The sequence below is a fragment of the Erpetoichthys calabaricus genome, chromosome 3 (genome assembly GCF_900747795.2).
Source record: "Erpetoichthys calabaricus chromosome 3, fErpCal1.3, whole genome shotgun sequence".
Taxonomy (NCBI): domain Eukaryota; kingdom Metazoa; phylum Chordata; class Cladistia; order Polypteriformes; family Polypteridae; genus Erpetoichthys; species Erpetoichthys calabaricus.
In genome coordinates, this window is record NC_041396.2 from 199336565 (window position 1) to 199362892 (window position 26328).

Genomic DNA, 26328 nt, shown 5'->3' on the forward strand with positions numbered 1-26328 from the left:
ATATAGCGCTTTTCTCACTACTTAAAACACTCTTAACCATTTGTTAGAAAAGGTACAGCATGTAGTCTGTAGATTCAAAGAAACCATTCAAAGAAACCACAACCAGAAATGATGAGTTTATATAGTTCAAATTATCTGTTTATTCCTTTTTAATTGTCTTCTATTGCCATTTAATTAAAAAAATAAAAAGACCAACTCTCCAATTATTTTTAAAAAGCCATTTGTTTCTTTTTAAGTGATAGTGGTTTGGTATAAACCTCTAAAAATTGTACTGTGATGAGTAAAAGTAGAATCCAATTAGATTTTTTTTTCTTTTGGGGATCATTAAAAGAGCCTGCAGGTAGTTTCCTCCCTGTGATTTACAGAATTTAAAAATGCAGAATAGAGGAATAGGGGAACAGTCCAAATTCTTTAAACATGGTTGTTTTCCTCTTTTAGTCTTTATTTTGCAAAGAGGATGAAGAAAACAACATGTTTTCTTTTTGCATTGTAACTGCAGTAGTTCAAGTAGGGGCTTTACAAGGGCTGAGCTGTGGGTCACTTCCTTGACTCGGATTGACTCAAGAAGCACAGGAGTACGCCTGCGGGGGTAGACGGAATACTGGCCACAGGTGTGAAATATAGCAATGAATAAACAATATTTTAGTTTTAAAGATTAAAATTGGTAAACCCCTTTGTGAACCTGGAATGTAGCTCTGACTGCTTTATTCTGACATTTTTAGCCGCCTCTGCAAAGAAAAAAAAGGTCTGAAGATGATAGATTTATGACAATTCACTTTGTATTGCAGTATCATGCTTCCCCTCTCATCCAGCTGTTTAAGAAAACAGAGCAGTGCATTAATGATAAAGCTTATTATTTTTGTCTTTCTCATTCATAGTGCCAAGTCAACCTTGTTTGGTAAACATTTTTTTGTTGTGAGATAAAATTTACCCAAAAAACTATTCAGTTTTTTTTTTCTTTTCCATAATAAGTATCAAATCATTTTTACCATTTCACATAGCCTATGGCCAGATTCAGAACAAAGGGCACACATTATGTCAGCAAGTGCAGTAATTCATGCAGTGGAAAAAAATTCAGGGCTTTTTAAATAACTTTAGAAAGCAGTTTCCTCCAAAGTTTACAGTATGCACTGTAATGGAAGTGCCATTCCTGGAAATGCACTGTTACTCACGTACAAAAACACAGCCACCCCACCACCACCAAACCTGATGTGTCAGTTGTACAGACATCACCTTGCTACTTTTCCATTTCCTCATACCTAAAACTACTAAAGGGCATCTCCTATCTTATTTCTTTAAAGTGGCCACAATTATTTCCTCTTCTGTCTTTACAGGAACTTTTTTTTTTTTTTTTGGTAGTATGAGTATTTTTGTTTTCTTTTTTGATTATAACAGAAAGGCATCATAGAGATTTTAAGGCATTAGTATAAAAATGATCAACAACAGCCCCATAAGTCTTTGACTGTATTTTATATTAGGCCCTAAACCTAATGGCAGGAAAAGGGAATCCCAAGCCTTGCAGAATGTTTGTCTTTATATTTACTTGTTTGTTTTAAGCTCTGATAACATTACCGTAGGAACTGGTGCCTACTAGTGGAAAAGTGCTGCTACTGTTGAATAACCAGTAGTTTTATAGCTCAAAATTGGACAAATTGTGATGTTTGTGGTATGAAAAAAACAGACAAGAATGGCCAGTGGCCATTCCTTACCAGAGGACCTATATGAACACATTTAAGTGTAAGCTACATAAATAATTTAGTCTCATCTTTGTGTCTAAAGGCACGCTTCTGGAGAGATGATGAATGTCCAGTAACTGCAAAGATAGTTTTCTTGGAATATTTTACATACAGACCCCAGAAGAATTTAGTGCCAGAATAGCTGGAGAGGTGTCAGAATACATTCCAATTAACAAGGCATTATATGATTGTTGTGTTTTAAGAACGTGGCTGGGTTAGCTATGAAGTAGCAATGCTTTCATTCAGTCCACTGGTTAGTACAAACATGTGAATGGTCGACCCAGATTAGATTATGAAGAGAGAGGAAGCTTAGAGTTTTTCTGGGTCTTGTTGGAAAAAGGAGTTAAGATGGAGCAAGAAACCCTGCTTTTTTTAATGTTAAAAAAATAAAAATAAAAACTTTGATAACCATGCTTACAAAAATATTTGACCCTTTCCCCCCCCTTTAAGATCCATTCTAATGGGGAGCTTCAGCACTTCATTGATGGCTTTGATGAGGAAAAGAGTAACTGGATGCGTTACGTCAATCCAGCACATTCGGCCCAGGAACAGAACCTGGCAGCTTGCCAGAATGGAATGAACATTTACTTTTACACTGTGAAGGCTATTCCTGCAAACCAGGAGTTACTAGTGTGGTACTGCGCAGAATTTGCCAAAAGACTTCACTATCCACCTTCCCGGGAGCTTGTGATAAAAATCCGTAAGTTTTACTTAACTGTTCTCTTTGGGGGGGGTAGTGTGCGTGCGTGCATGTGTGTGTATGTGTGTTGGGGGGGGGGGGTCTCTTCTATTTTTGTAATAAAACTAAAGCTTAGAGATCAGTCTGATGTTTCACAACTTGGGAATTTGATTGTTTGTAATGGAATGGGGGACTAATTGCATAAAACACAGCTAGACAGTAATTTTCATTCTGTCCTAATGCACTCTCGAAACGTCTGTGTACGGGAGACATCAGTTTCCAGAAGTTTTGCAAGAACACTTGAAGTGGCTTCACATGAGGCTGTTTATGGAAATAGTTTTTTTATTAACGAGATTACAGGAAGTTAGGAAATCTCTCTCAAGTAAAAATATGTTTTCTTGTAGTCACCCTTGTTAAACCAAAATTCTTTCATTCCTTTAGAAGAAACAGCAATGTCACAAATGTACATACTACATTTAATGACACAGAAAAGCATAGCCGCTGTCGTTCATAATTGCAGATAATTAAAATATTCTAATAATATATTGCCAATCACTCTAGTGACTTGCTTTAAAACTGCCTGAAAAGGTTTGTATTTCAGGCTAGGCCTCTAAGATGTACTGCCTAAAGTTTGAATCCATTTGTTTTTCTCGTATCATTTTGATGTTTGAATTTTTTGACAATTTTATTTCTCCTCAATTAAATAATACTTTTTTTTAGTACAGTGATGTGTTCCACTGACTTTTGGTGGCATGACTGAATTCTCTACATCCAGATGCACAAATATAAATCTTTAGTATATAGCAAAACATAATGTATTTAGTGACGTAAACTAAATACAGTAGATGCATACTTATTCATTACCTGTATCCTTCAATCAAATTATACTAAGAATGAATGTATTTATATTAAAATGATCACTGAAATACAACAACTGCCAACACATTCCTTTTTTTTTTTTTGGTGACATTCACATAACGACATGACTGAGTCAGATCACTCTTGTAATGATAGTTCTTATTTTAGCCTTGAAATGTGAATCAGCAAAAAAAAAAAAAAGAAACCCAGTATCTGTCTTAAACTGCAGAGCTGTCTTGAGATGACTCTTTCCTCCTACAAGGTGTTTCAGAATTAAGAAGAAAAACTAACCCTTTATGCGTTAGCAAGGCTGCTGTGTTCATTGTAAGCGCGAGAGCAGGAAGACTAAAATTAATAATATCACATACAGCATTCCCACTGTCTGCATTATTAACTGATAAAGAAAGACTTGTTTTGAGGTGCACCACAGAGTTCCACACAACTCAGGATGCCTTCTCTGTGAAGCTTTCATGTTTGTGTTGCAGTGCAGAAATGTGTGGGTAGATCAATGGCAGGTAGACTTGGCCCCAAACAGTCACAGACAGTGAAAGACGTTAGAGGCGACTAATTCATTAAATTCAGTTTAGGTGAACTCCTTATTTTAGTAAATAGATTGTTTTGTAAATACAGATAGTGTTTTATGTTGTTTATGTTTATTGATTTGTTTGCTCTCAAAATTCTACTGAAAGCACCAGCTCTGACTTGGATAACCACATTGGGAAGTGAATGGGTAGGTTTCACATTTCCCTTATACATTAGCTTTAGCAGAAAGAGCTATATTCTTTTTATGCCATTTACTTGATTCTTCTGGATTTTAATTGTGCTTCTGGGGTGGAACAGTATCACTGCAAATAGAGCTCACACAGCTCCGTAGTCCTAAGTTCAAACCAAGCCCATAACAGTCCACGTTGTGTTAGTGTGTTCTTCACGTGTCTTGTGTTTTTTCTCAAGATACTTTCTCCCGCAAATTCTGCTGAATTTCTGGATGATAGGTGACTCTGGAATGGCCTGTTGTGCTTTTGGTATAGACTCTGGTTCCCAACGGCCATATATAGAAATGAGTGGCTTCAAACTATGAACGGGTGGCTGGGGTTTGTCTTTTTGAAATGAACAGATATATTGTTAATTTTAACAAAGTAACTCATAGTATAGTAGAACAGATAAGGCAATATCCTTTACACTCGGTTTGTGGTCATTGTTAATTTACTGTGGTAAGAATATATCGGTAAAAAAACGGGGAAGAGAGAAGGGACTCCTATTCCAGTATTGCCAGGTTAACACATTTACTATTGATGAATATGTCAAAAGTATCAGCTATGCATATTTCTGTTTTCTCAAAACAATATAGTTCTTGCTGTTAATTCTGACTTTAAATACTGAAAATATGTACAAGCCAGGAGAGGTCCGTGCAAACGCTGGAAATCTCCTCAGTTTATGATGTGTTACAACACACTTTAGGTATGTCAGTCTTCTGGATCGAAGTTTGCCCATACCTGCGTTAGTAGGATTGGAAACGTGAAGATGATTTTTGTTTCTTAGTGCTTGAGGCTGAGAGCAGTGTTCCAAAGGAACTGTATTTAATGCCTCTTATAACACTGTATTGGTAAATTTGTGGTCTGTTGTGACGTAAGTACTGTATATAATGCATGGAAAACTGTGGTATCTAAATTCTGAAACCAAGAAAGATTTGACTTTTATCATCTGCAACAAGTTTTGTGCATAATAGCTCATTAGGCATGACAGTTTCAAATGTCATCGTATACCACTGGTAAGCTCTATATGAATAATGTAAGATCTCTTTATATTTAGCCTGTTAAACTGAGATGATGAGATAAAAAAAATAGAAAGGAAGGGTAGGAGTAACCAGGGGAGAAATCTTTTATAGTTATACTGAACAACAACAAAAGAGAAAACGAGACAGTTTAGTACTTTTTTATAGTTTCTCTATATTTGTATGTTTGTGAAAATGAGGCAATGGCAAGTATTTAAGTATCTTGAGTAAATTATGTGTCTGCCATGTACTGCTCATTAATAATAATTATAATAATACATTTTATTTATATTGTGTCTTTCATTCTCTCTTTGTATGGTCTATGATGTTGCTGCAAATGCAGTGGTTAAATATGTAGGGAATATGCCCCTAAAATAACAAACCCCTTGCATTTTAACCAACGCTGACATGATTACAGGGAAGATCGTCCTTTGAACACACTGCCTAATAGTTACAATGCCATACCAACAGTTACCAGAAATAATCCCTACAGGATAAAAAGATTGTTTAACAGTGGAGATCTGAAATGGTTTTTGATCCAACAAACATTTTAGCTTGCAGCATCAAGCGTCCTTAAAGTTTTATTTGAGTCTACACTCTGCATGTAACTAATTTGCTATACTGTTGCTTTGTCCCCTTAGTATGGCATTTGTATAAATATGCATAAACATCTTTTCAGCTGTGCAATCCCAAAAGCTTGCATGATCTTACCTTTTGAAAACTTGGATCAGATAAGGACACAACACCTGCCTAAGAAAAATGTTGGCATGAACACGAGACAGACTCTGAAAAAAAATGTTTTTCCATTAGTCTAATAGACCTCTTAAGGGTACAAATTGATAAGAATCCAATTTTGAAGTAAATAATTCATTTATTAAGAAAATAATGGAATATAAACTAAGTTGGCACTATTGATGGCACTGTCATCTTCCACATGTGGTGTCTTTTAGTTAGCAGAAAAAATGAGGTTATTGACGACTTGAACTTCCTGTCAAGCCAGCCTCAGTCGTAGATCTGTATCTCCCTGATAAGTCCTTCTTTGTTTGCTTTGCATTTCTTTTGTCTTGTCCCTATGGGTTCCTGGATGAATGAATTCTTCAAAGAAGTAGTAAAGAAAGGTAGCTTGATTCCCGTGTGTGTGTACTTCCTCAGCTTGAAAGTCGTACTTCAGCATGTGTGGGTCTATGTGATGCTTAACAGTCTTGAACATTAATGCTTATGCACGCTAGTATCATGTGCATAAAAGGAGATTCTATGTAGATATGAAGAAATCAGTTCCCAGTGCTGACACTTCGACAGGAACGTCTGTCTTCATGCTACTTCGATAGCTCAGTTGGTAGAGGGGAGGACTGTAGTGGAGAAATGCTAATCCTTAGGTCGCTGGTTCAAATCCGGCTCGAAGGACACTGACATTTTGGATGGAGTGGTGGCTCTGAGGCTAGGGATATGCACTGGCAATCGGAAGGTTGCCGGTTCGAATCCTGTAAATGCCAAAAGGGACTCTGCTCTGTTGGGCCCTTCAGCAAGGCCCTTAACCTGCAATTGCTGAGCGCTTTGAGTAGTGAGAAAAGCGCTATATAAATGCAAAGAGTTATTATTATTATTACTTGATTTAATTTTATATGAAACTGCATTTTTACACAGTTCCAGCAAAACATTTGCACGGGTGCTTGAGATGTGTTTAATGGCTGCATGTTACCAAAGTTATATAACCTGATATTGTATACTCCAAGCCTTCATTGTGCCACAGTATGCTATTGTTTAACACCGTTATGTTTTGCCAGAGGGTGGGAAATAATTAAGGACAACATTTATTAATGATATATTTTTTTGCATGTAGTAGTGTATACCACACAAACATAAACTCAAAACCCACAGCAGACTCCCTGTGTGTTTCACACGGTTAACCATTATTTCTTCAATTTTCATTATTATTGTTGTTATTGATCTGGCTGATGGCTTTACTAAAGGAGAATTACAAGGCCAGGTACCTTCCCCTTACATTCTGAATGGGTAAATTTATAGTGGATTGACGACTCCAGAATGGCCTGGTGTGTAAAGTGTGCCTTGGGGAGAATAGGCACCCATATCCACATTTGCTTCCTGCCCTGTACCCATGTGTTACTGGTGTAGGCTCTAATTCCTTACTACCATGTATGGAAATGATTTGGTTCATTAATGGACAGGTGGCAGGTATTTGTCTTATTGTTAATTTTAACAAATTAACTTGCTGTGTATCAGAAAAGCTAATGGAATATCTTTTACACTGGGCCTGAGATGATTGTTAATTTACCATAGTAAAAACATGTCTAATAATGAAGAATGGTCTCCTATTGTAGTACTGCCATTTTAACATGTTTACTTCTGAGGAAAGTATAAAAAGTATAAGCCATCCATTGTTCTGTTTTCTGAAAGCACAAACTCATTAAGTAACATGCTTAGGGTGGCAACACAGTATATCGGTAACAGTGTAGTTTAAAATCCAAAGGGCTTAACCAATATTCCACACCATAGTTCCAAAATTAATAGACTTGATGCTATATGATCTCGTAGAAATGTTCAGTAAAATGTCTGCTGTGTACCTCTTCACTACATGTGTAGATACATTTTTCTCCTTTGATACTGACTTAGCTGAAATGCAAGCAGCAGGTTTTGTTCATTTCTGGTTTGGTAACAAAGAGCATTTGTCTTTTGCTGCCTTCAGTGAATTCATCAGTAAACAAACTCAGAACAGTATTCTGTTCAGTCATTTTCTGAATCCACTTATTCTAATTTGCATTTGTGAGGTGGGCTCAACCCTTTCCTTGCATGGGGTGTCAGTCCATCATCAGGTACACTTACACAACCAGACCTGCAAACACAGGGCTCGGGTCAGAGCTTGTAGTCAATCTAAGCTACATATCTGAGGCGTATACAAGGACAAAAACAAGAAAACCATATAGACAAGAGGAGAACAGGCAAGCTCTCTGCAGACAGATCCTAGAGTACCACATCAGTCATTATGTGTGTGTTAAAATGATGTTAAACTAGTGTGACAGATCAGGCCATTCCACTGTAATTCTTTGCTTCTTTAAAGTTACACTACTATACACCAAGCATAGCTTCTCAGCTCAGCTCAGCTCAACCGGGCTTCTCCTATAATTCCTGTAATTGGACCTTTTTAAGTATAAACAATAGTCAGTGGTGTTGCCAAGTTTCCCCAAGTGGCTGCCAAAGCCTTTTACACTCCTGCTATGTTTATTCTTCTCCCCTGCTGAACTTCCCAGTCAGCACTCTCCCCTCCGCAATGCCTTGTTTTCATTGCTAAGTGGTTGAAATGGAGAGTAAGCCACCCACTGTGGTTTGGCAGATGCTTCTGTAGCAGAACGGCAGTCATGCTCAATTCAAAGGCTCTAGAAGACAAGAAGCAAAAGAGTGAAAGCATGTTTGACTCTTTTTGTGTAAACTTGTTAGGTGCTTCTCGGTTATGTCAGGGTACTATCCGGTTTGGCCAGATAGATTTCTTCTTGTGGCAATTGATGGTTCTATTATAGTTCTGTTCAGGTCTCTTGTCTTTGCCACTAGCACGAGTGAATGAGGCTGTAATGGAAAAAGGCTGTTTTTGTGCTAAACATAAATGGCTCTTCTTTTTACTTTTTCTGTGTGGCTGGTATTAAGTACTATATTAACTTTAAAACCTTAAATTTTACATTTGTAACTGAACATCTCTTCCTGTTTATATTAAAAAAAAAAAGTGGAAAGGTTTTGTTGAACTGAACCAAAATAAATTGGGCAAGTAAAATAATATAACTTGATGAAAAGCACTGCCAATGTGGCCATACTTTGGATTTGTGGCTGAAATGATGATTTTTAGCCTTGGAATTTTCTAATGAATTGTTTTGCTTTCTTTATGATGCAGAGCAAAGCCTTATGGACAAAAAGCAGCAGGCGACCGAGACGGACTGCATCCAGCAAAAAACATCCGGAAAGACAGAGCACAGTGTGAGGGAGATTCTTAAAATGAACAATAAGCCTCCTCGCAGCTCTCCTGGAGACTCTGAAATTCCTCTAAAGAAGCCCAACATGGAGCGCACTTTCTTGCCTCGGGTGGTATATCCCGTCCGTCCTCATGTCCCAGAGGATTACTCAAAGCCTAATCCGGTTTATGGCCTGGATTCTCCCAGCTACATTACTCAATCTCCGGTCCAGTCATCTGCCACTCCAAGTCCCACTGCATGCAGCAATCTGGATCACAGTCTTCAAAGTAACAGTCCACACAGCAGCCCTGGCCTTTCAAGCTCTCCTCCAACTCCTTCTTCTCAGGAACCCAAAGATCTCTTCCCTTACCTTAACAGACTATACAATGGCAAATGCATCAGTGCCTACCCAAGCTACACTCCCCCCAACCATGTGTCTTCAGCCTTTTTACATTCCTACAATTCAGTTAGCCCTCATTATTCGAGATACCTTTTATCTCATTACCCTGTTGGCTATAGTGGTATTAATGGTCTGAATGATCTAAGCACAGTTGGTGGGGCTGGCACTAACTTGAATGGACTAAATAGCTTTAGCCTGTTCCAACGTATGTATCCTCTTTACAACAACTTGCTGGCAGGGAGTGGCCTCACACAACACATGCTAAATCAGCCTGTGCTTCCTAGTGTGCTTCCGCCCAAAGGAAATCGACGACTTTTGCTTTCCTTAGAACCGCACAGGGATTCTCTTATCCCAGCACCCAACAGTGCTTTTTCTGCCACTGGTTTGGCCACTAGCCTCAAGGATAGCCCTCCAAGCCCAAACATTGGCTCTCCCACAGCAGGAACTGCAGCCTCCTTGGACCACTGCATGCCAAATAAGTCTACCTCAGCCATGTTGCCCAGCAGCATGAATGATGACGAAGCTGTGAATCCAACCAAGGTGAAGCGCAATATGTCTGGCTACAAGACTTTGCCTTACCCATTGAAAAAACAGAATGGCAAGATCAAGTACGAGTGTAATGTCTGCAGCAAGACCTTTGGGCAGCTATCCAACTTAAAAGTAGGTCATCTTCTTGAACATGTAATGAGATTGATTGCTTTGTGTTAAACTACAAACAGTTTTCTGTGATATGTGAACCATCAAGCCATCCATATAATTGATATATGTTGTGTAAATAGCAGACGGTTATTTGCTTACCAACTCTATATGTTTGTGTGTGTATATATCATTTTCAATTTTTTGTCTAATCAGGTTCATCTTCGAGTACACAGTGGAGAACGACCTTTTAAGTGTCAGACCTGTAATAAAGGGTTCACACAATTAGCACATCTACAGAAGCACTACCTTGTTCACACAGGAGAAAAACCACATGAGTGTCAGGTAAGGACTTGATTGTACCATTGTTTTTAAAGCTGAGCCCAAAATAAGGACGTCTGCTCTTCTCTTTTTACATGGCAGTCAACTTGGTTTTGTTATATATATTTTATCACCGACAACTAGGTTTCCCTTTTTTCACGTTGTTGTTCTAAATACTTGGAGCAGCAAGGCTGGGTTTCCAAACATTCCTGTCAGGTCAGAAAATTCACATGAAAAGTTGACCCCAAAATAACATTGTTCATTGGTCAATAAAATCAACACACACACAAACATTATTTCTTTTTTGCGACTTGTACCTGCGCGTCTTTGTGTGCTACCAGAGGCTTAAAAAACTTAATTTGACTGGCAGAATCTCTTTTATTTAAACTGAGACACTGATAGTCTTTGTTCAGTTTATATATATTTTTTATAATCATAAATAATTTATTGCATCATATTAAGTGCTTAACAATGTGCAGGATGCTTGGTGCCATCTGTCAGAATAGAATGTGCCTGTATGGTAGTACATAAACATTTGAAACTTTCTTAATGGACCTGAGGTTCACCTTTACATACACCAGGAGAAGTTCACGCATGCCTGAAGTTTAAATCCAGCTCTGACCTCTGACTCTCAGAAGTTGTGTTCTCGCAATCGGAGAAAAACTTTCACTTTATCAGTTTACATACTTAACTAACTGGGTTTTTAATTATGTTAGTAGTAATGTGCCTACATTTGATACCTTGAGTCAGCAACTGAGGAATTGAACAAATGATTGCCAAGGTTTAATTTGGCTCTTTATGGCCTATTCTGATTCCAGAAGCCTGCTTTTTATCCTTTTCCCCAACTTTTACAAAAATCTTTATTTTTGGCTTTATTTGTATATAATTAGTTTGTTGCAGCCTTGGATAACACATTGGATTCTGAAGTCAATAAAATGTATAGCACCTTTGTTTACCTTATTGTTATTTCGAGATTTTTTGTTTGTAATTTGAGGTACATGCTTTGTATGAAAATAAATGTTGTTGTAAGACATTACCATATAGAATGCCTGTGTGGTAGAGGTTTCTGGCTTAAAAATACAGCATTGACCTGTGTATGTGAGTGAATGCATGTGTGCATAAGGATGTTTAAATTCTGTATAATTTATGACGTACAAACGGCAAGGCTATACCAAATGAACATTTATTTAGTAGAGTAGGTGTTAAGCTTTACTTTTTCTTGTCTTTTAGGTTTGTCATAAACGTTTCAGCAGCACCAGCAACTTAAAGACTCATCTGCGGTTGCATTCTGGGGAGAAGCCTTACCAATGTAAATTGTGCCCTGCAAAGTTCACCCAGTTTGTTCACCTCAAGCTGCACAAGCGGCTGCACACCCGTGAGCGACCACACAAGTGCCTACACTGCCAGAAGAGCTATATCCACCTCTGTAGTCTCAAAGTCCACCTCAAGGGCAATTGTCTTGCTTCTCAGAGTTCTGGCGGACGTTCTTCAGAAGAGCTAAATCGGGTCAATGAAGAAATTGACAAGTTTGACATCAGCGACAATGCTGACCGCCTTGACGAGGTGGATAACATGGACGTAGAAACGGTAGTGGAGAAACAGATATTCCACATGCTGTGGAGGGAGATGGACCTTAAATCCTCCTTTCACACGAGCATTGGCAACGGACTTATTCCAGGGGGGCTCTATGAGCCTAGCAATGAGACATCTGTCATTAAGTTGCCTCAGAGCAGCTCGCTGCCTCTTCTACCTCTAAAGGTAAAACAAGAAACAATAGAACCCCGAAATCCTTGAGTCTGAAGGAGGAAAATGTACATTTGACTTTTCTGATGGCCCAGGTACCTGTAGCAATATATTGTACATTTATTCTATTTTTTTGGAATTGCTACAGTAATGGTCTCGTGTCAGGGGACCTCTATTCTCAGGGCTTACAAGAGGCACTGGCAAAGTCCCTTCTTTCTTTTTTCCCCACTTACGTTGAAGACAATCGTTTTCTCAAACTTCACCCCCCTTTTTTATGTTTAATGTGTGTATCATTCTTAATTTATTATGCAATTTATCATAGTTGAAGCAATAATTTGATATAATGTTTACAATGAATTAATCATTGTAATTGAATATACTGTACAATGTTGTTTTTACTTTCTTTATGGTTGTTCTTTGTTGATACTTCTGTACATTTTTTTTTTTCATACAAAGAGTCTAAGACTATTTATATTTAAAAGTGGCGGTGCAAACGAAGGAGAGAAAGAAACAATTCAGGGTTTTGTCAACCAATCACATGGGCTTTGTGTTGCCAAAGGTGGACATTTGAAGTGTTGAATCTTGGAGATAATTTGTGTAAACATGTAGTGTTCTGTTTTTACTTTCTTATTTGTGAGACCTTCCGTAGTACTTGTGTATAACTGTGGGTTAATTTAATTGTAACAAAAGGGCATTTTGTTAGAAAAGAAAAAAAAAATCAAGAAAGAATATATGTATTTTTTTTTTTTCTCAACAGTTTACCTCATTGTGTGTGTCCAGTGGTCGTGAAAAGCGGCTACACCATTAGTCACTCTGCTGCTTTAAAACAATTAACTCCACCAAAGCCTCTTTCACTTTTCTTTTAGCTGAATCCAAAGAACAGGTAGCAATGTCTGCTGCAGAGCTTCAGATGCATCTTGATAATCAAAATCAAGTGACTTGAAGCGTAATACCAAAGTTGATTATATAGAAACCAAAATAAAAATCTGGAACCATTACACTTAAGCAATGGTGTAAGGTTTTTTGTTGTTTTTTTTTTTTTTTTGTTCGAAAGATGGTTTTGCTGTAACTGTTAATGTAGCATCTTTGTTTTGAAAACAAGCTACTCCTCTTTATAGCACAACAGAACATCACTACTCTTGTCACTGGACACACTACATGCCTCTGTAGTGCTATAGAAACTGAAACGGGCGAACTGTGGCTCTTGATGGGGCGTCTGCAGTATGTGGGCGATCACCTCTACTGAATGTAGCAGTACAGCAGTTACAGAAGATGTTGTGTGTTTTTTTTTTTTACATTAATGACCAAAGTTTATCATGTTTGTGCTTAAACCCTGTCTAGAAAAAATGCATTGAAAAAGGATTTCTAAAACTTTGTTTTCTTATGTTTACATTTTGGTTTACATTGTTATTTATGTCCAGCTTTTCAGATTGTAAATTATGATATAAATGTTATTTGCTTCATTGTGTCTTTGTGTCTTTTGCATATTTTCAGTGGTTTATTTCCTCATACTTTTTTTTTGCATGCAGTAATTTACACAAAGGTGGCACAGTGGCATATGTGTTGCCCCACAGCAGCAGGGTCCCAGGTTTGATATCACAAAGTTAGAATAGATTCTGCAGATTTTTCCCTTTGTGTGTGTGTGAGTTTTCTGTGGGTACTCATTTCTTCTCCTACATCCCATAAACATTGATATATCCGTGTGATTTGGCCTAGCGTGAGTGTACACCATTACAGACTGGCAGAGGATGTCATGAGCTATAGGATGGTGGCCGTAAATTCAGACTGATCTTTAGGAGTGGAGATGGGGTGTCTTTTTATTTACATCTGGTATTTTATTTCTTCTTCTTTTGGCTGCTCCCGTTAGGGGTTGCCACAGCAGATCATCTTCCATATCTTTCTGTCCTCTGCATCTTGCTCTGTTACACCCATCACCCGCATGTCCTCTCTCACCACATCCATAAACTTTCTCTTAGGCCTTCCTCTTTTTCTCTTGCCTGGCAGCTTTGTCCTTAGCATCCTTCTCCCAATATACCCAGCATCTCTCCTCTGCACATGTCCAAACCAACGCAATCTCGCCTCTCTGACTTTGTCTCCCAACCGTCCAACTTGAGCTGACCCTCTAATGTACTCATTTCTAATCCTATCCATCCTCATCACACCCAATGCAAATCTTAACATCTTTAACTCTGCCACCTCCAACTTTGTCTCCTGCTTTCTGGTCAGTGCCACCATCTCCAACCCATATAACATAGCTGGTCTCACTACCGTCCTGTAGACCTTCCCTTTCACTCTTGCTGATACCCGTCTGTCACAAATTACTCCTGACACTCTTCTCCACCCTTTCCACCCTGCCTGCACTCTCTTTTTCACCACTCTTCCACAATCCCCATTACTCTGTACTGTATATCCCAAGTATTTCAACTCATCCACCTTTGCCAACTCTACTCCCTGCATCCTCACCATTCCACTGACCTCTCTCTCATTTACACACGTGTATTCTGTCTTGTTCCTACTGTCTTTCATTCCTCTCCTCTCTAGAGCATATCTCCACCCCTCCAGGGTCTCCTCAACCTGCTCCTTACTATCGCTACAGATCACAATCACAATCATCAGCAAACATCATAGTCCACCAGGACTCCTGTCTAAATCTGGGATGATTCTGTTACTGGTAGATGTTACTCATTTCAGTATATGCCAGGACAGGTGAAGGGATTTAAAAATGACCTCACCCAACTTGTTGATAACTTCATTTTGTTCTTCTGCTTAGTTACATTACTTTAAATTATAAAAGATAACTTTGAGAGTACACATGTATAGAAATAAATTGTTTAAAAACAAAAAGTAAATATACTACTTTGCACCATAATCTCCAAGCCTCTCCAAAAACCGCTCACTTCATTCCTAAATCCTCTTAAAGGTGTCTTAAGAATAACTGTCTGGAAAACAGATTTGCTTAAAGGTGTTGTAGGTATGAGCAGCATTTCCTGTTCTTTTTTTGATTTTTGTTTCCTCTTTCTCTTTTCAGTTTGCACCACTGTGCCTTCTTACATGAGGTTACTAGGATTTTGACAGAGCAGAAATAAAACAGGTAATCATTGGGGGCAAATGTAAATCAAATGCTCTTAATAATATTGTTAAATATATACTCTAATGGGCTTCCACAGTGACTTTTGATCCCCATGTCCCATTCCCTAATTGATTGATCAAGCACAAGTAACCTCTGAAAGGGGGGGGCACAGTCTCACACAAAGTAAATTTCAACTCCTCAATCAGACTAACACACATGTGTTGCTGATGAACAGGGTGGTCCAGATCTAATTATGCAACTGTTCGACTGACAACTGTCTCCCCGCCATTTTGGAATGCAGGGCAGGTTCTGCCATCTATTGGCAACAAAAAGAATTTTAAGTGAAATCTCTATATGCAGGGCAGGTGCTGTGAATTCTATATGTAATAAACTTAATAAGTTATAGCGTAATGAAAATTGCATAATTAGATCTGGACCACCCTATAGGAGGAAGGCCAACAAAAGTGAGCGGAAAAGTAAACTCCTCTTAGACGGGGGCCTAGGCTGTTCTTTGAAGACAGTCTTCTGGAGCTGTGAGAGAGCCAGTCATCTCTGTGCAAATGTAGACCAGGAAGTTCAATATTAGAGAGTCCGTTTAGTGTTTCAGGTTTTCTTCCAGAATGTGCACCGTCCTCTGCTAATCTATTGCCAGGGTGCTTTGTTTCGTTCTCACTTTCCACACAGTAACTAGCCTGGCCGTGTCTTATGCATACTGGGCATGTTTGTGTCTAATTTCTTAGACTAATTGTCCAGTCTTCAGATTAGTTTTTTTTTTTTCTTCCATTCCAAAAGAAGAACACCAAGACTCAGATCTGTATCATTTTTTTTTAATGACCTAAAACATGTGCCTTACTCTTCTTATGTCGTTATTGAAGTCCGATTCTAAAAGAACAGCATTCTCAAAGCTGCAGTTAAAACAAATGATAATGCAAAGCAAACTAAAAGGCCAAATGGTTTTATTAAGCAGAAGAAAGAGATGCTGCAGGGTTTAATAGAAGTTGTTCCTCAAGTCCCTTTTTATGGTCGGTTTTGGAGGCCTGTTAAAAAAAAAAAAGAGGGAGAGAGAGAGCGACTGATTCTGTTGAAATATGTTGTGCTGTTTTATGCCAAGTTTATTTAAGATCCAAGCTGATAAAAGGAAGTATCCAGACCAAAAAAAAAATGTTTGTGTAGCCTACAAGCATTTCAGGGTTGGTTTTCTCAAAGCTAGAGCAGTAAATGTCAGGGCTGACATAAACCACTTCTTCCTTCACATCCTGCCTTTCCCCACCTTGCTGTTTAACAGGCTAAGTAAGGCGTCTCTCCTCATTCTGCTCGGTCATCATTAAGACAAGACTTCTCAGACAAGTGAGCATGAACGTGCACTGGGGGCTCCTCTCGCAGTACAGTCGGTGGCTGTCTTCTGCTGACGCTGCCCGTTCCCTTCACTTTCACATGCTGTGTCATGATATGAGGTCTTCTTTGATCACAGAAGATGAGTGGGTGAAATGTAAAGCGAGCGGGAAACCCCAGGATATAAGTTACACAAAAACTGAAGTCACTTTAAATGGGGAACTGCCAGGAATGCATGATCTCAGTTTTATAACATCGACTCTGATGAAGTATGCGGCATGCAGTATGGAGTGTTATCTGCGGTATTAAGAAGCAAGCAGGAGATATTGGCAAGATGCAGTCGAGAGGAGGGAAAGATCTTAAAGGTCTCACTAAGCACCTGCGGCATGCTGGGGTATTTATTATAAGCACACAGGAATTCAAATGCCACCCTTCTTGGAATTCAAATGAGCGGTGTTATGTGTTGGTTTTCAAATTTTAAGCCAGGCCTTCTTATTAGCTTTACCACAAGTGGACGAGTCAGCTAACAAACACATGACTTTGAATTTGGTGTCGGTAGATTTACATAATAAATGATATAATTCAACACTTGAGTATCGGGCAGTGTTGGGAAGTGATTAAATGGCTATGTGTTAGATAAGAGTACAGAGAGGCTATGAAAGACCATGTTAAATTACACGCCATTTCCAGTGATTTTCTGTCGCAGACTTCACTTGCATAATCTTAGCGAGTCAGAGGCAGCTGTGGTACAGTCCGGTAATATCCAGATGTGTAGTTTGACATAACTAGTGACTCAGTCTGGATAGTCTGTGACATGCCCTGAAAGAAGAAAAAGAAAAAAGTCAAACATGTTTGATTTTTGTCTTAAATTGTAGAAATCACATGTGTGCGGGTGTGAGAGCTGAAAACTGAGAACTCACCTGGAAGGGCAGTGGATGTAATTCAGCAGTGAAGAATAAGGAATGTAAATGTTTTGGACCTGATGAACATAAAAGTGAGGCTCTTCTGTCTAGTGTTGGGTGTTTTACGTTACCATTACAGAGTGGAGTAAGAGAACAAAAGAGCTTGCCATACCTGTAAAGCTGTCAGACAGCACATTATCGGCCGTCACAAAACGGAGCTTTAGAAATGTGAAACTGTGCTGGAAACTCGTTACGCGGTCTTATTTGCAATACCCAGGTTTTTCTATTCATATATTTTTGACATCCTCGGGCAACAAGATCAGCAAACACTTCAGGGCGGAGTGGTGGCTCTGAGGCTAAGGATCTGTGCTGGTATCCAGAAGGTTACCGGTTCGAATCCCCGTCACTGCCAAAAGAGATCCTACTCTGCTGAGCCCTTGAGCAAGACCCTTAACCTGTAATTGCTCCAGGGGCGCTGTACAATGGCTGACCCTGCGCTCTGACCCCAAGGGGTATGCGAAAACTAACAAATTCCTACTACTAGAAATCGTATAAGGCGAAATAAAGAACAAAAAAAAAAACCACAGTTGTCAAGTTTTACATCCCCTCCGACTAGAAGTTGCAAAATGTGACATCAGCTTAAGACGTACCTGTGAGGCCCCATTTTGTATGCTTTGTGTGAATTTTTGATTTTCATATTAAAATGACAACAAAACAGCACTCGAGGATGTGCTAAAAGGAAACATAAAAGAACTCACTCTTTATGAAGTGGAGACAGAGCAGAAGTGTTTACTATTACCTTAGATCTGTTCCATAGAATGTGATTTGGCAAAGCGCATATATATAGAACATCAATACAATTTAATTCAACCCAGGGATAACGGTCATCATCATCATCCTCATCACCTCTGCTAGCCCACAAACAACCAGTGTGACACAAAATGTCAGTCAGTCATTATCCTAACAGAGGGTCACAGGGGTCTGCTGGAGCCAATCCCAGCCAATACAGGGTGCAAGGCAGGAAACAAACCCCGGGCAGAGCGCCAGCCCACCGCAGGGCACACACCAAGCACACACTAGGGACAATTTAGGATTGCCAATGCACCTAACCTGCATGTCTTTGGAATGTGGGAGGAAACCCACACAGACACTGGGAGGACCCAGAAAGTGAACCCCGGTCTCCTTATTGCGAGGCGCTACCACTGCGCCACCGTGCCGCCCGACACAAAATGTACCTTGAGATATTTATCACATTATGGTAGAAGACTCTCAAGGAGAAGATGTTATGTTTGTGCATCTCATAGTCTGTGCGTCAGTCTTCATATAAAATCTGGTGCTCCTGGTCTTGATTGCCTTAAGGAGTCTACCAGATAGAATGGTACTGAACAATGGAGTGTGGTGTGAAAAGTCAAAAAAGATCTTAATTAGGATCAAATCTCAGAACCCACTATCGAACAAATACGTTTAGCCAGATTTGGTTGGGATTCGTTTGGAGGTGAGGTAAAGTCAGTGCTTGAAATGGCTGGTGCTCTGTACCGGCCTTTCGTGTCCCCTAAAATTAATGTAAACATAGCCGTGTGTACCGCCAATTCGGACCACATTAACAATCCTTTTTTGTAACAACAATATGTTCATTCGCTCCTCCAAAGGGGACCCTCCCCAACACCACCCTGATTTTGTATATAAATTACAAAGGATGTTCAAAAAGTTTCTGCACTTTTATATTTTCGTTGGAAACGGTGAAGGCGGGAGGAGCAGTAATTGGGCATTAAACAGTTGGTATGATGCTGGGAAAATTGCATCGCAAACGAAGGTGACTATGTAGAAAAGTGAGGTAATTTGTTTTTGAAATTCTTAATAGAGTTAAAAAAAATGCAGAAACTGTTTGATCGTTCCTCGTATTTATATTAGCATACCTTCAGACCTCCAAGGATGTATAATTAATTCCTGAACCAACACACAGCCCCTGCCACCCCTCTGTTATTCAGCACACACAACAACGACAACTTCATGCAAAGTAGAGTAATCATCACTGGAGGACATCTAGAACTTTAGTCTCATTCGAATCACTCAAATGACAGTTTACTAACATGTCGATTCGCACAGCACAACGTTATTCTGCCATTGTTCTCATCTGAATCCCTCAAGGACTGGAATTTTACTGATATGTCGATTCACCTAGGACTAGTTCATTATATGGGATTATTTTTTTTACAGAGTTTTTACAGAAGGTAAAAGGCTCCGTATCCTTTACTGAGATGTGAACACACAATCCGTGGAAAGTTTTTGACATTATCGATTTAGACGGCACTAAAATTACAGAGGTTCTGCTTGATTTCTCCTCTGCTTTTGACATAGTCAACCATCAGATCCTCTTTGTCACCCTCTCTAACTTTGGCATCACTGTGACTGTCCTGAGGTATTTTGACTCCTACATCTTGAGCAGATCCTACCAAAGATCAATGTCAAGGGGGCACAAAGCAAGCATGGGGAAGGCACAAGGATCGTTGCTGGGCCCTCTCCTCTCTATACACCTCCTCACTAGGCCATAAAATCCTGTCCTATGGTTTCTCCTATCAGTGCTAAGCTGACGATGCACAGCTATACCTGTTGCTGCTTCCAGAAGACCACACAGCATCAGCTAAAACCTCAGCAAGTCTCACCGATCTTGCAACCTGGATGAAGGAACACCATCTCCAGCTCAACTTGCTAAAGATGAACCTTCCTGTTACCTCATCTCTGTTCCAATCGTCTTACTATCGTTAACATCTACTGTGTCAGTTTGCAACTTTGGAATGATGATAAATGAGCAGCTGTCTTTCGCTGACCATGTCACAACAGTCTCTCGGTCTTGCAGGTTCACAAGATCAGACCATATATGACAAGAGTATGCAACACAACACACAACTCCTGCTCCAGGTTTTTGCCTTGCCACATCTGGACCTCACTTACTACTTACTGTCGGAGCACCAGTACATATCACTAAGCTGCTGCAAATGATTCAAAATGCAACAGCACATCTGGAGTTTAACCACTTAAGGTGGGTACACGTCACTCAGATCATTACATTGGCTTCCTGTAGCAGCATGTATTAAACTGAACTCCTTGATGGTTGCCTACAGAGTAGTCAGTGGGTCAGCACTTATACATACGGAGACACTTGTGAGGTCCTATGCTGCCTTCACCCACTCGGGTCTGCTAGCGAACGGCCTCTGGTAATGACAGCTCTGTGTGCCATCAAATCACAATCCACACTCTATCTGTGTGTAGCTCCTTGCTGGTGGAACAATCTACCCACTTCTGTCTGAACTGCTGTGTTTGTGAAGTGCCTGAACACTCTTGTTTGTTCAATTTCTATCTAACAGATCATTAGCTCTTGGGCTTCTTAACCTAGGAATTGAAACTCTCCTGTATTTTGTTCTGAGCTCTTCACTTGTGATGATCAATTTTGTAACCTTGTCTTGTAACACTTGTCCTCAAAGTCTCCCCCAGAATGATGTTTACTCTTTCCTAATAAAAGCGTCTTCTAAGTGAATAAATGTAAATGTAAACCCATCCTCTCAGTGGTTTGGTGTCCCCTCGCATTCAAATGGCCATACAAGTAGTGTTAGAAAAGTTTCTACCCCGTTTTAACACAAGTGCTGCCTTACATGGTCTTCTTGCCTGTCATATATATATATATATATTGTCACAAAAACGAGACATACTCAGATGAAGGTTTGGGGCAGCCACCCGTATAATTTGGTATCCTGGCTGCAAAGTCGTTTTTTTATCAAAATAAACAGCACTGATGTGCGTACAAGTGAGTCCAAAACAAGACTGAGGAATTAGGAAAAAGGGCAGGGTTTTAAAGGGGGAGACAGGAAGTGAGGTCATAAGGATCAGGCCCATGTTCTTTAGCCATTGGTTCGAGCCCGGACATGACGTCAGAGGGGCCAGAGCCGGTAAGGTCTCCTTCCATTGGCTCGGTCCCGGAAGTGACGTCAAGAGAGCCAGATGGAATCTCCCGGGAATGGTCTACAGGAAAGAGAGAAAAAGAGTCAGTGCACTATGCCACATCCCGGCATGCCTCAGAACTGCCGTCACTCAAGCCCTTAAGCTGCCTCCCATGCGCACGTGTGTGACAATATATATATATATATATATATATAGATAGATATATACAGTATATCTATCTATCTATCTATCTATACATATAAAAGGCAAACCCAAAAGTCCTCATTGACTCATCACTAATTCTCCCATTTCCCATATAGGTGGGAAGCTGAAATTTTGCATGCTTGTTCCTTGCAGTGTACTTACAAAAGTTAGGTATGTTTCATGTCCTATTGCAACACCCAAGGGTGGGAAACGGGTGTACCCCCTAAACTGTATACATAGATAGGGGAAACCCCTCCTCACTATTTCTGCGACTTCCAATATAAGTAGGAAGCCCAAATTTCCCATGCTCATCCTTTACACTGTACTTACAAACGTTAAGTATGTTTCATTTCGCGTTGTGCTCCGTAATGAACTTTTGAAAATAATGTCTTCTTTTTGGCGGTTCTCACCATTATGCCGTAAGGAACTTTCGGAACTGACCTCTCCTTTTGTCAGTTTCATTCCTTATTTCCATTAACAGAGGATTTATTTCATGGCAGAGATGCACAAGGGCCGCCCCCGGTCCCCCTTCCTTTTTCCGCATACCTACCACGTGGTTGGCTCCCTCTGCCAATATACATTAACAACATTCCGTACTCATGTGCCTCCTCACTCGCTTCTTTATTTTCCTCAGCTGTCCGTCATGCTCACTGCTCCTTTCTTCTTTACTCCACCGCTTCAAGGCTGTCATTGTTGGGCTTCCTTACTTGCTCACGTACGTCTTCCTGGTGCTGACTTCTGCTTTTCATTCCCTGCTCCACAGCTTCTTGCCTTCCTTCGTACTTTCTTTCTCAACGGGTGCAAGTGTACCCCGAATAACATGTCTATTCCGGTGATCACCGTCAATTACAATTTCACCGACCCGTACCCAATGGTTTCCATGCCCCGAGATTGCGCCATTCTCTCTCTTACTTATTTCATGGTCATATCAGTCTCATTGTGTCTTATGTACTGAATGACAGGGACAGGTTGAAGGTGTGGACTGATGACGGTACAGAAGACAATCATACTACACAGGACCCCTATAGCAGTGAAATGCTTAAGCTCTCAACCTATGGTTCTGCATGTGAACTGATATCTGCCACGGAATTGTTTCGTTGTAACTTTCAAGTGTATAGAAATGGGGAAATATTTTAAACATTTGGACAACCGGGAATGCCTGTTAAGCATCTTAGATTCACAGGCAGCAATTTGGGTAGTTTTCAACTCTGACAACGTGGACACAAAGTGCCGACAAACGCAGAATGTAACTTGAACACAACACGTCCTCCAAATACGAACCAGATAGATAGATAGATAGATAGATAGATAGATAGATAGATAGATAGATAGATAGATAGATAGATAGATAGATAGATCTTTATTTGTCCCCAGGGGGAAATTTGGCTTTTCACAGAAGCTCTTTAAATAAATAAATACACAAAGAAGAAGATAAGTAAGTAAAAAATTAAATAAAAATATACACACTTTGGTCTGAACACACACCAGAATAACTAACTATAAAACTAGAAGATTAAAAAGAAAGAACTTCTGTCTTGACTGCCCCAGTCCCAGTGAGGTACTATGCAGTCGTATTGCTGTTGGTATAAAGGAGCCCCAGTAGCGTTTCTTGACACACTTCTGCTGAATAATTCATTGCCTGAAAGTCCTCACTGTTAGTGTGTCAGAGAGAGGATGTGCAGCATTGTTCATAATGAGTGCCTCCTCCAGGGGGTCCAATGTGTGTTCCATAACTGTGCCTGTACTTTATATTTGCTGGTTGATTCTGTGGGCCTCTCGAGGTGATGTTGCTAGCCTAGCACAACACAGCATAGAAAATCACACTGGCCATCACTGAGTTGTAGATGTTATTGAACCTTTTTTGTGGTGGATGCACATTAATGTGGAGCCAGCAACTGGCACAGAGTAGATCAATAGCTTGTGGCAAAGGTGAATTCCAAAATTGCATCCACTTGGTGGTACAGAGTTGAGTGCGAGAATACATCCGTGTTTTAGGTGGCCTCCGGAGTATCTCCAAAGTCTTCTAGGATAGGCAAGCACAGAAATTTCCCAGGCGAAGGGTCAAAATTCAAGGTGATCAACAGTGGATGAGTGTTAAGGGTCCATTTAAAGGGCTCAGTTTGCACATGTTGGGTCATCCCCAGAGATTTTCTGAATGCTAACACGAATCAAAGTTTAGCAATTGTCATTATTTGGCCTCATTCTAGTGGCACACCCAATGCAGAAAGATAACTGGCAGTTGGACAAGTGATTTAGAATAATGCAAAATAATTCTGATAAGCTTTAACTTAGGCGTAGACACGTTTCTTTTTTTAATTCCTCATAGATTATCATCAGCAGTCTGTTTAGAGATGTGCTCTTTAACTATTAAATACGAAACCAGGACAAGCATCGCTATGAGGGCGTTCATCAAATGGCACAAGGTCAACGGGCAGTGCGGTGGTTAGAGCTGCAGTCCCGTGAATCAAGAAATCCCATGCATGGTCATTGTCTGTGCGGAGTCCGCACTTCCTCCACACGTCCTCAAAGACATGACGGCTAGGATAATTGGCACTTGTGTGGTTGTGTGCACAGGTGGGCACTGTAATAGATTGGCACTTTTATTTTTTATTTTATTGAATTTTTATTACTCTTTAATTTAATATTGTTTTTATCAGTATGCTGCTGCTGGAGTATGTGAATTTCCCCTTGGGATTAATAAAGTATCTATCTATCTATCTATCTCTCTCTATCTATCTATCTCTCGCTCTCTCTGTCCAGGCCTGTGTTCTGTTTTTTTGTGCCCAGTGCTGCTGTGATAGGCTACAACACCCTGTGAGCCTCAATTCGATTAAGCAGTTGTGAGAATGTTCCGTTAAGTAGTTGACTCATTTGGTCGGTAGTGGCCTATTCATAGGGGACTTGTGAAGTGCGAAAACATCTATTTAATGGTGTGATAACAAAAAGGTCGGCACGTGGAGTCAGAAATACGATGAGACAGCCAGCTAAAGAGACCCCAGCGATAGTCCAAAGGGGGTCCGGAATGCTGTCTGTCTGCGATTAGGCAGATTTATCGAGGTGATCTCTACAGCCAAGACAGCAGCTCAAGCTGGCTAATCGATTTCTGATTTCAGTCAAATTCATGTTGATGTATTAATGTCTAGCGCTGTTCACAGAGTACAGATATGTACAGGTTACATTACCATATACTATTTATATGCAACAGTGGACATGCATGCTAATATATAAGCATTATTACAGAGATAAACAGTGATAACAGAAAAGAAACTATTGGTGTAGCACATGACAGGGGATTTTCACGGAATCTGTCCATTCATATAACTACACGTTGATGGCAACAGCATGCGTTCGGTTTACAGTCCCTATAAAAATATGTATACCCCCCCCCCCCCCCCCCCCCCCCCCCATTGGTAGTTTCCACACATTATTGTTATACACATTGAATCAGAGTGGATTTCATTTGGATTTTAATTTTCTAAGCTGTTGGGAGGGTATGACGTACGACATAACCATAGTAGTATTGCCCCCCTACTGTAAAAGCACAGTATGTTTAGATTCAGTCACCACTATCCGCTCACACCATAGGTCAGGCGAAACATCACACATGAATGGTACTGTTGGCCTTTGGCCCTCCATATTCTGCAATGATTAGTAATATGTGGACATGTCTGAGCTGCGAGAAGTTGGGCTACAGGCTACCATCGGTACTCAAGAACCTACACTTCATTATTGAAATATTTAAAAAATATTTTTCATGTTTGCTTACATATTACTGGTTCTTCCAAAAAGACTTTGTTCAACTTTTGCTAGCAACGTTTCTGGATTAAAGCCTTTTATCAACCAAAGTTGACATGTCAATAAGGGTCTGATGTCTACTGTGCTTCCATCCATTGACGTCATGATGAATGCTGCTTGATGAAGAGATGGTGGAGATTCCCCTTGCAGTTTCTCAGAACTGAACCATTGACTCCCAAATCTGTGTAGCACATTTTTAAGTATGAGAGAGAAAGATCTGACTTATAGGTTTATGCTTAATGATTTGTGAAAGTGGCTTATTATTGTCTGTCTTCTCTCACGTAAACCACATTAGAAAGGTCACAGTGACAGTTCAGAAAAATAGAGACCACTCTTATAAATGGATTACAAGAATTTGCTTGGTAAAGGTCATGTTCTTCTTGTTTTCCTGAAGAGCTCACAAGTAACAGACTTCCTCTACCGTATGGCCTCGGCTCAATGGCTCTTCATGAGATTAGCTTGACTTTCACAGCCCAGTTACAGGAGCTGCCATAGCAGCACCATCTTGTATTTTCCTTATGTAGTATTTTGACAGATTCATTTCCAGACCAGCCCACCAGTTTTCCACTTTCTTTGTGGAGTACAGCTAAATATAACCTTCTATTCAGCAGTAGAAATCCCCCATAAACAAAAAAAAAAGCCCCACAAAGCACTTGTTTGAAGATGTCCGGGCATTTGCTGATAAATGTACACCACTGTTGATCCAAGTCCAAGTATGCCTTGTAGGCTTACAGGACAGACGTGTACAAGCTGGATCTTCATTTGGGGTGACGGGTGACATGCTAACCCATTTGGGCTTGGATTCCGCGTCTGTATGGTCCGTGCGTGTTCGTCCTCCAATATCTCAATCTGATCTTTTCTCACTCATTCCTGTCTTGTATGTAATGCTGCCAGCTCGATAAAGTGGACTCAAGTCACTCAATGTGTGTTGGCGGTGGAGGTAGTGGGGGGGCGGCGGGGGAATGACTGCAAGAAGATAGCCTTTCTTT

General features: G+C 40.0%; 1 protein-coding gene and 1 non-coding gene across 4 annotated transcripts in view; both read left to right on the forward strand.

The window, feature by feature from the left end:
- prdm1a (PR domain containing 1a, with ZNF domain) overlaps positions 1-26328 on the forward strand; it is an 83591-nt gene that overhangs the window by 14032 nt on the left and 43231 nt on the right. For 2 of the 3 annotated variants that reach the window (XM_028797651.2, XM_028797650.2), the window contains exons 4-7: positions 2187-2436; positions 8943-10060; positions 10253-10381; positions 11588-13568. In XM_028797651.2, coding sequence (XP_028653484.1) covers positions 2187-2436; positions 8943-10060; positions 10253-10381; positions 11588-12151 — 2061 coding nt within the window. In that variant the 3' untranslated portion in view covers positions 12152-13568. Of the gene's footprint in view, positions 1-2186; positions 2437-8942; positions 10061-10252; positions 10382-11587; positions 13569-26328 lie in introns of those variants that run through there. The other variant, XR_007934446.1, reaches the window with a different exon arrangement.
- Positions 6363-6448, forward strand: trnay-gua (transfer RNA tyrosine (anticodon GUA)). The gene is given in 2 exon segments: positions 6363-6399; positions 6413-6448. It is a non-coding gene; the product is annotated as a tRNA-Tyr (tRNA).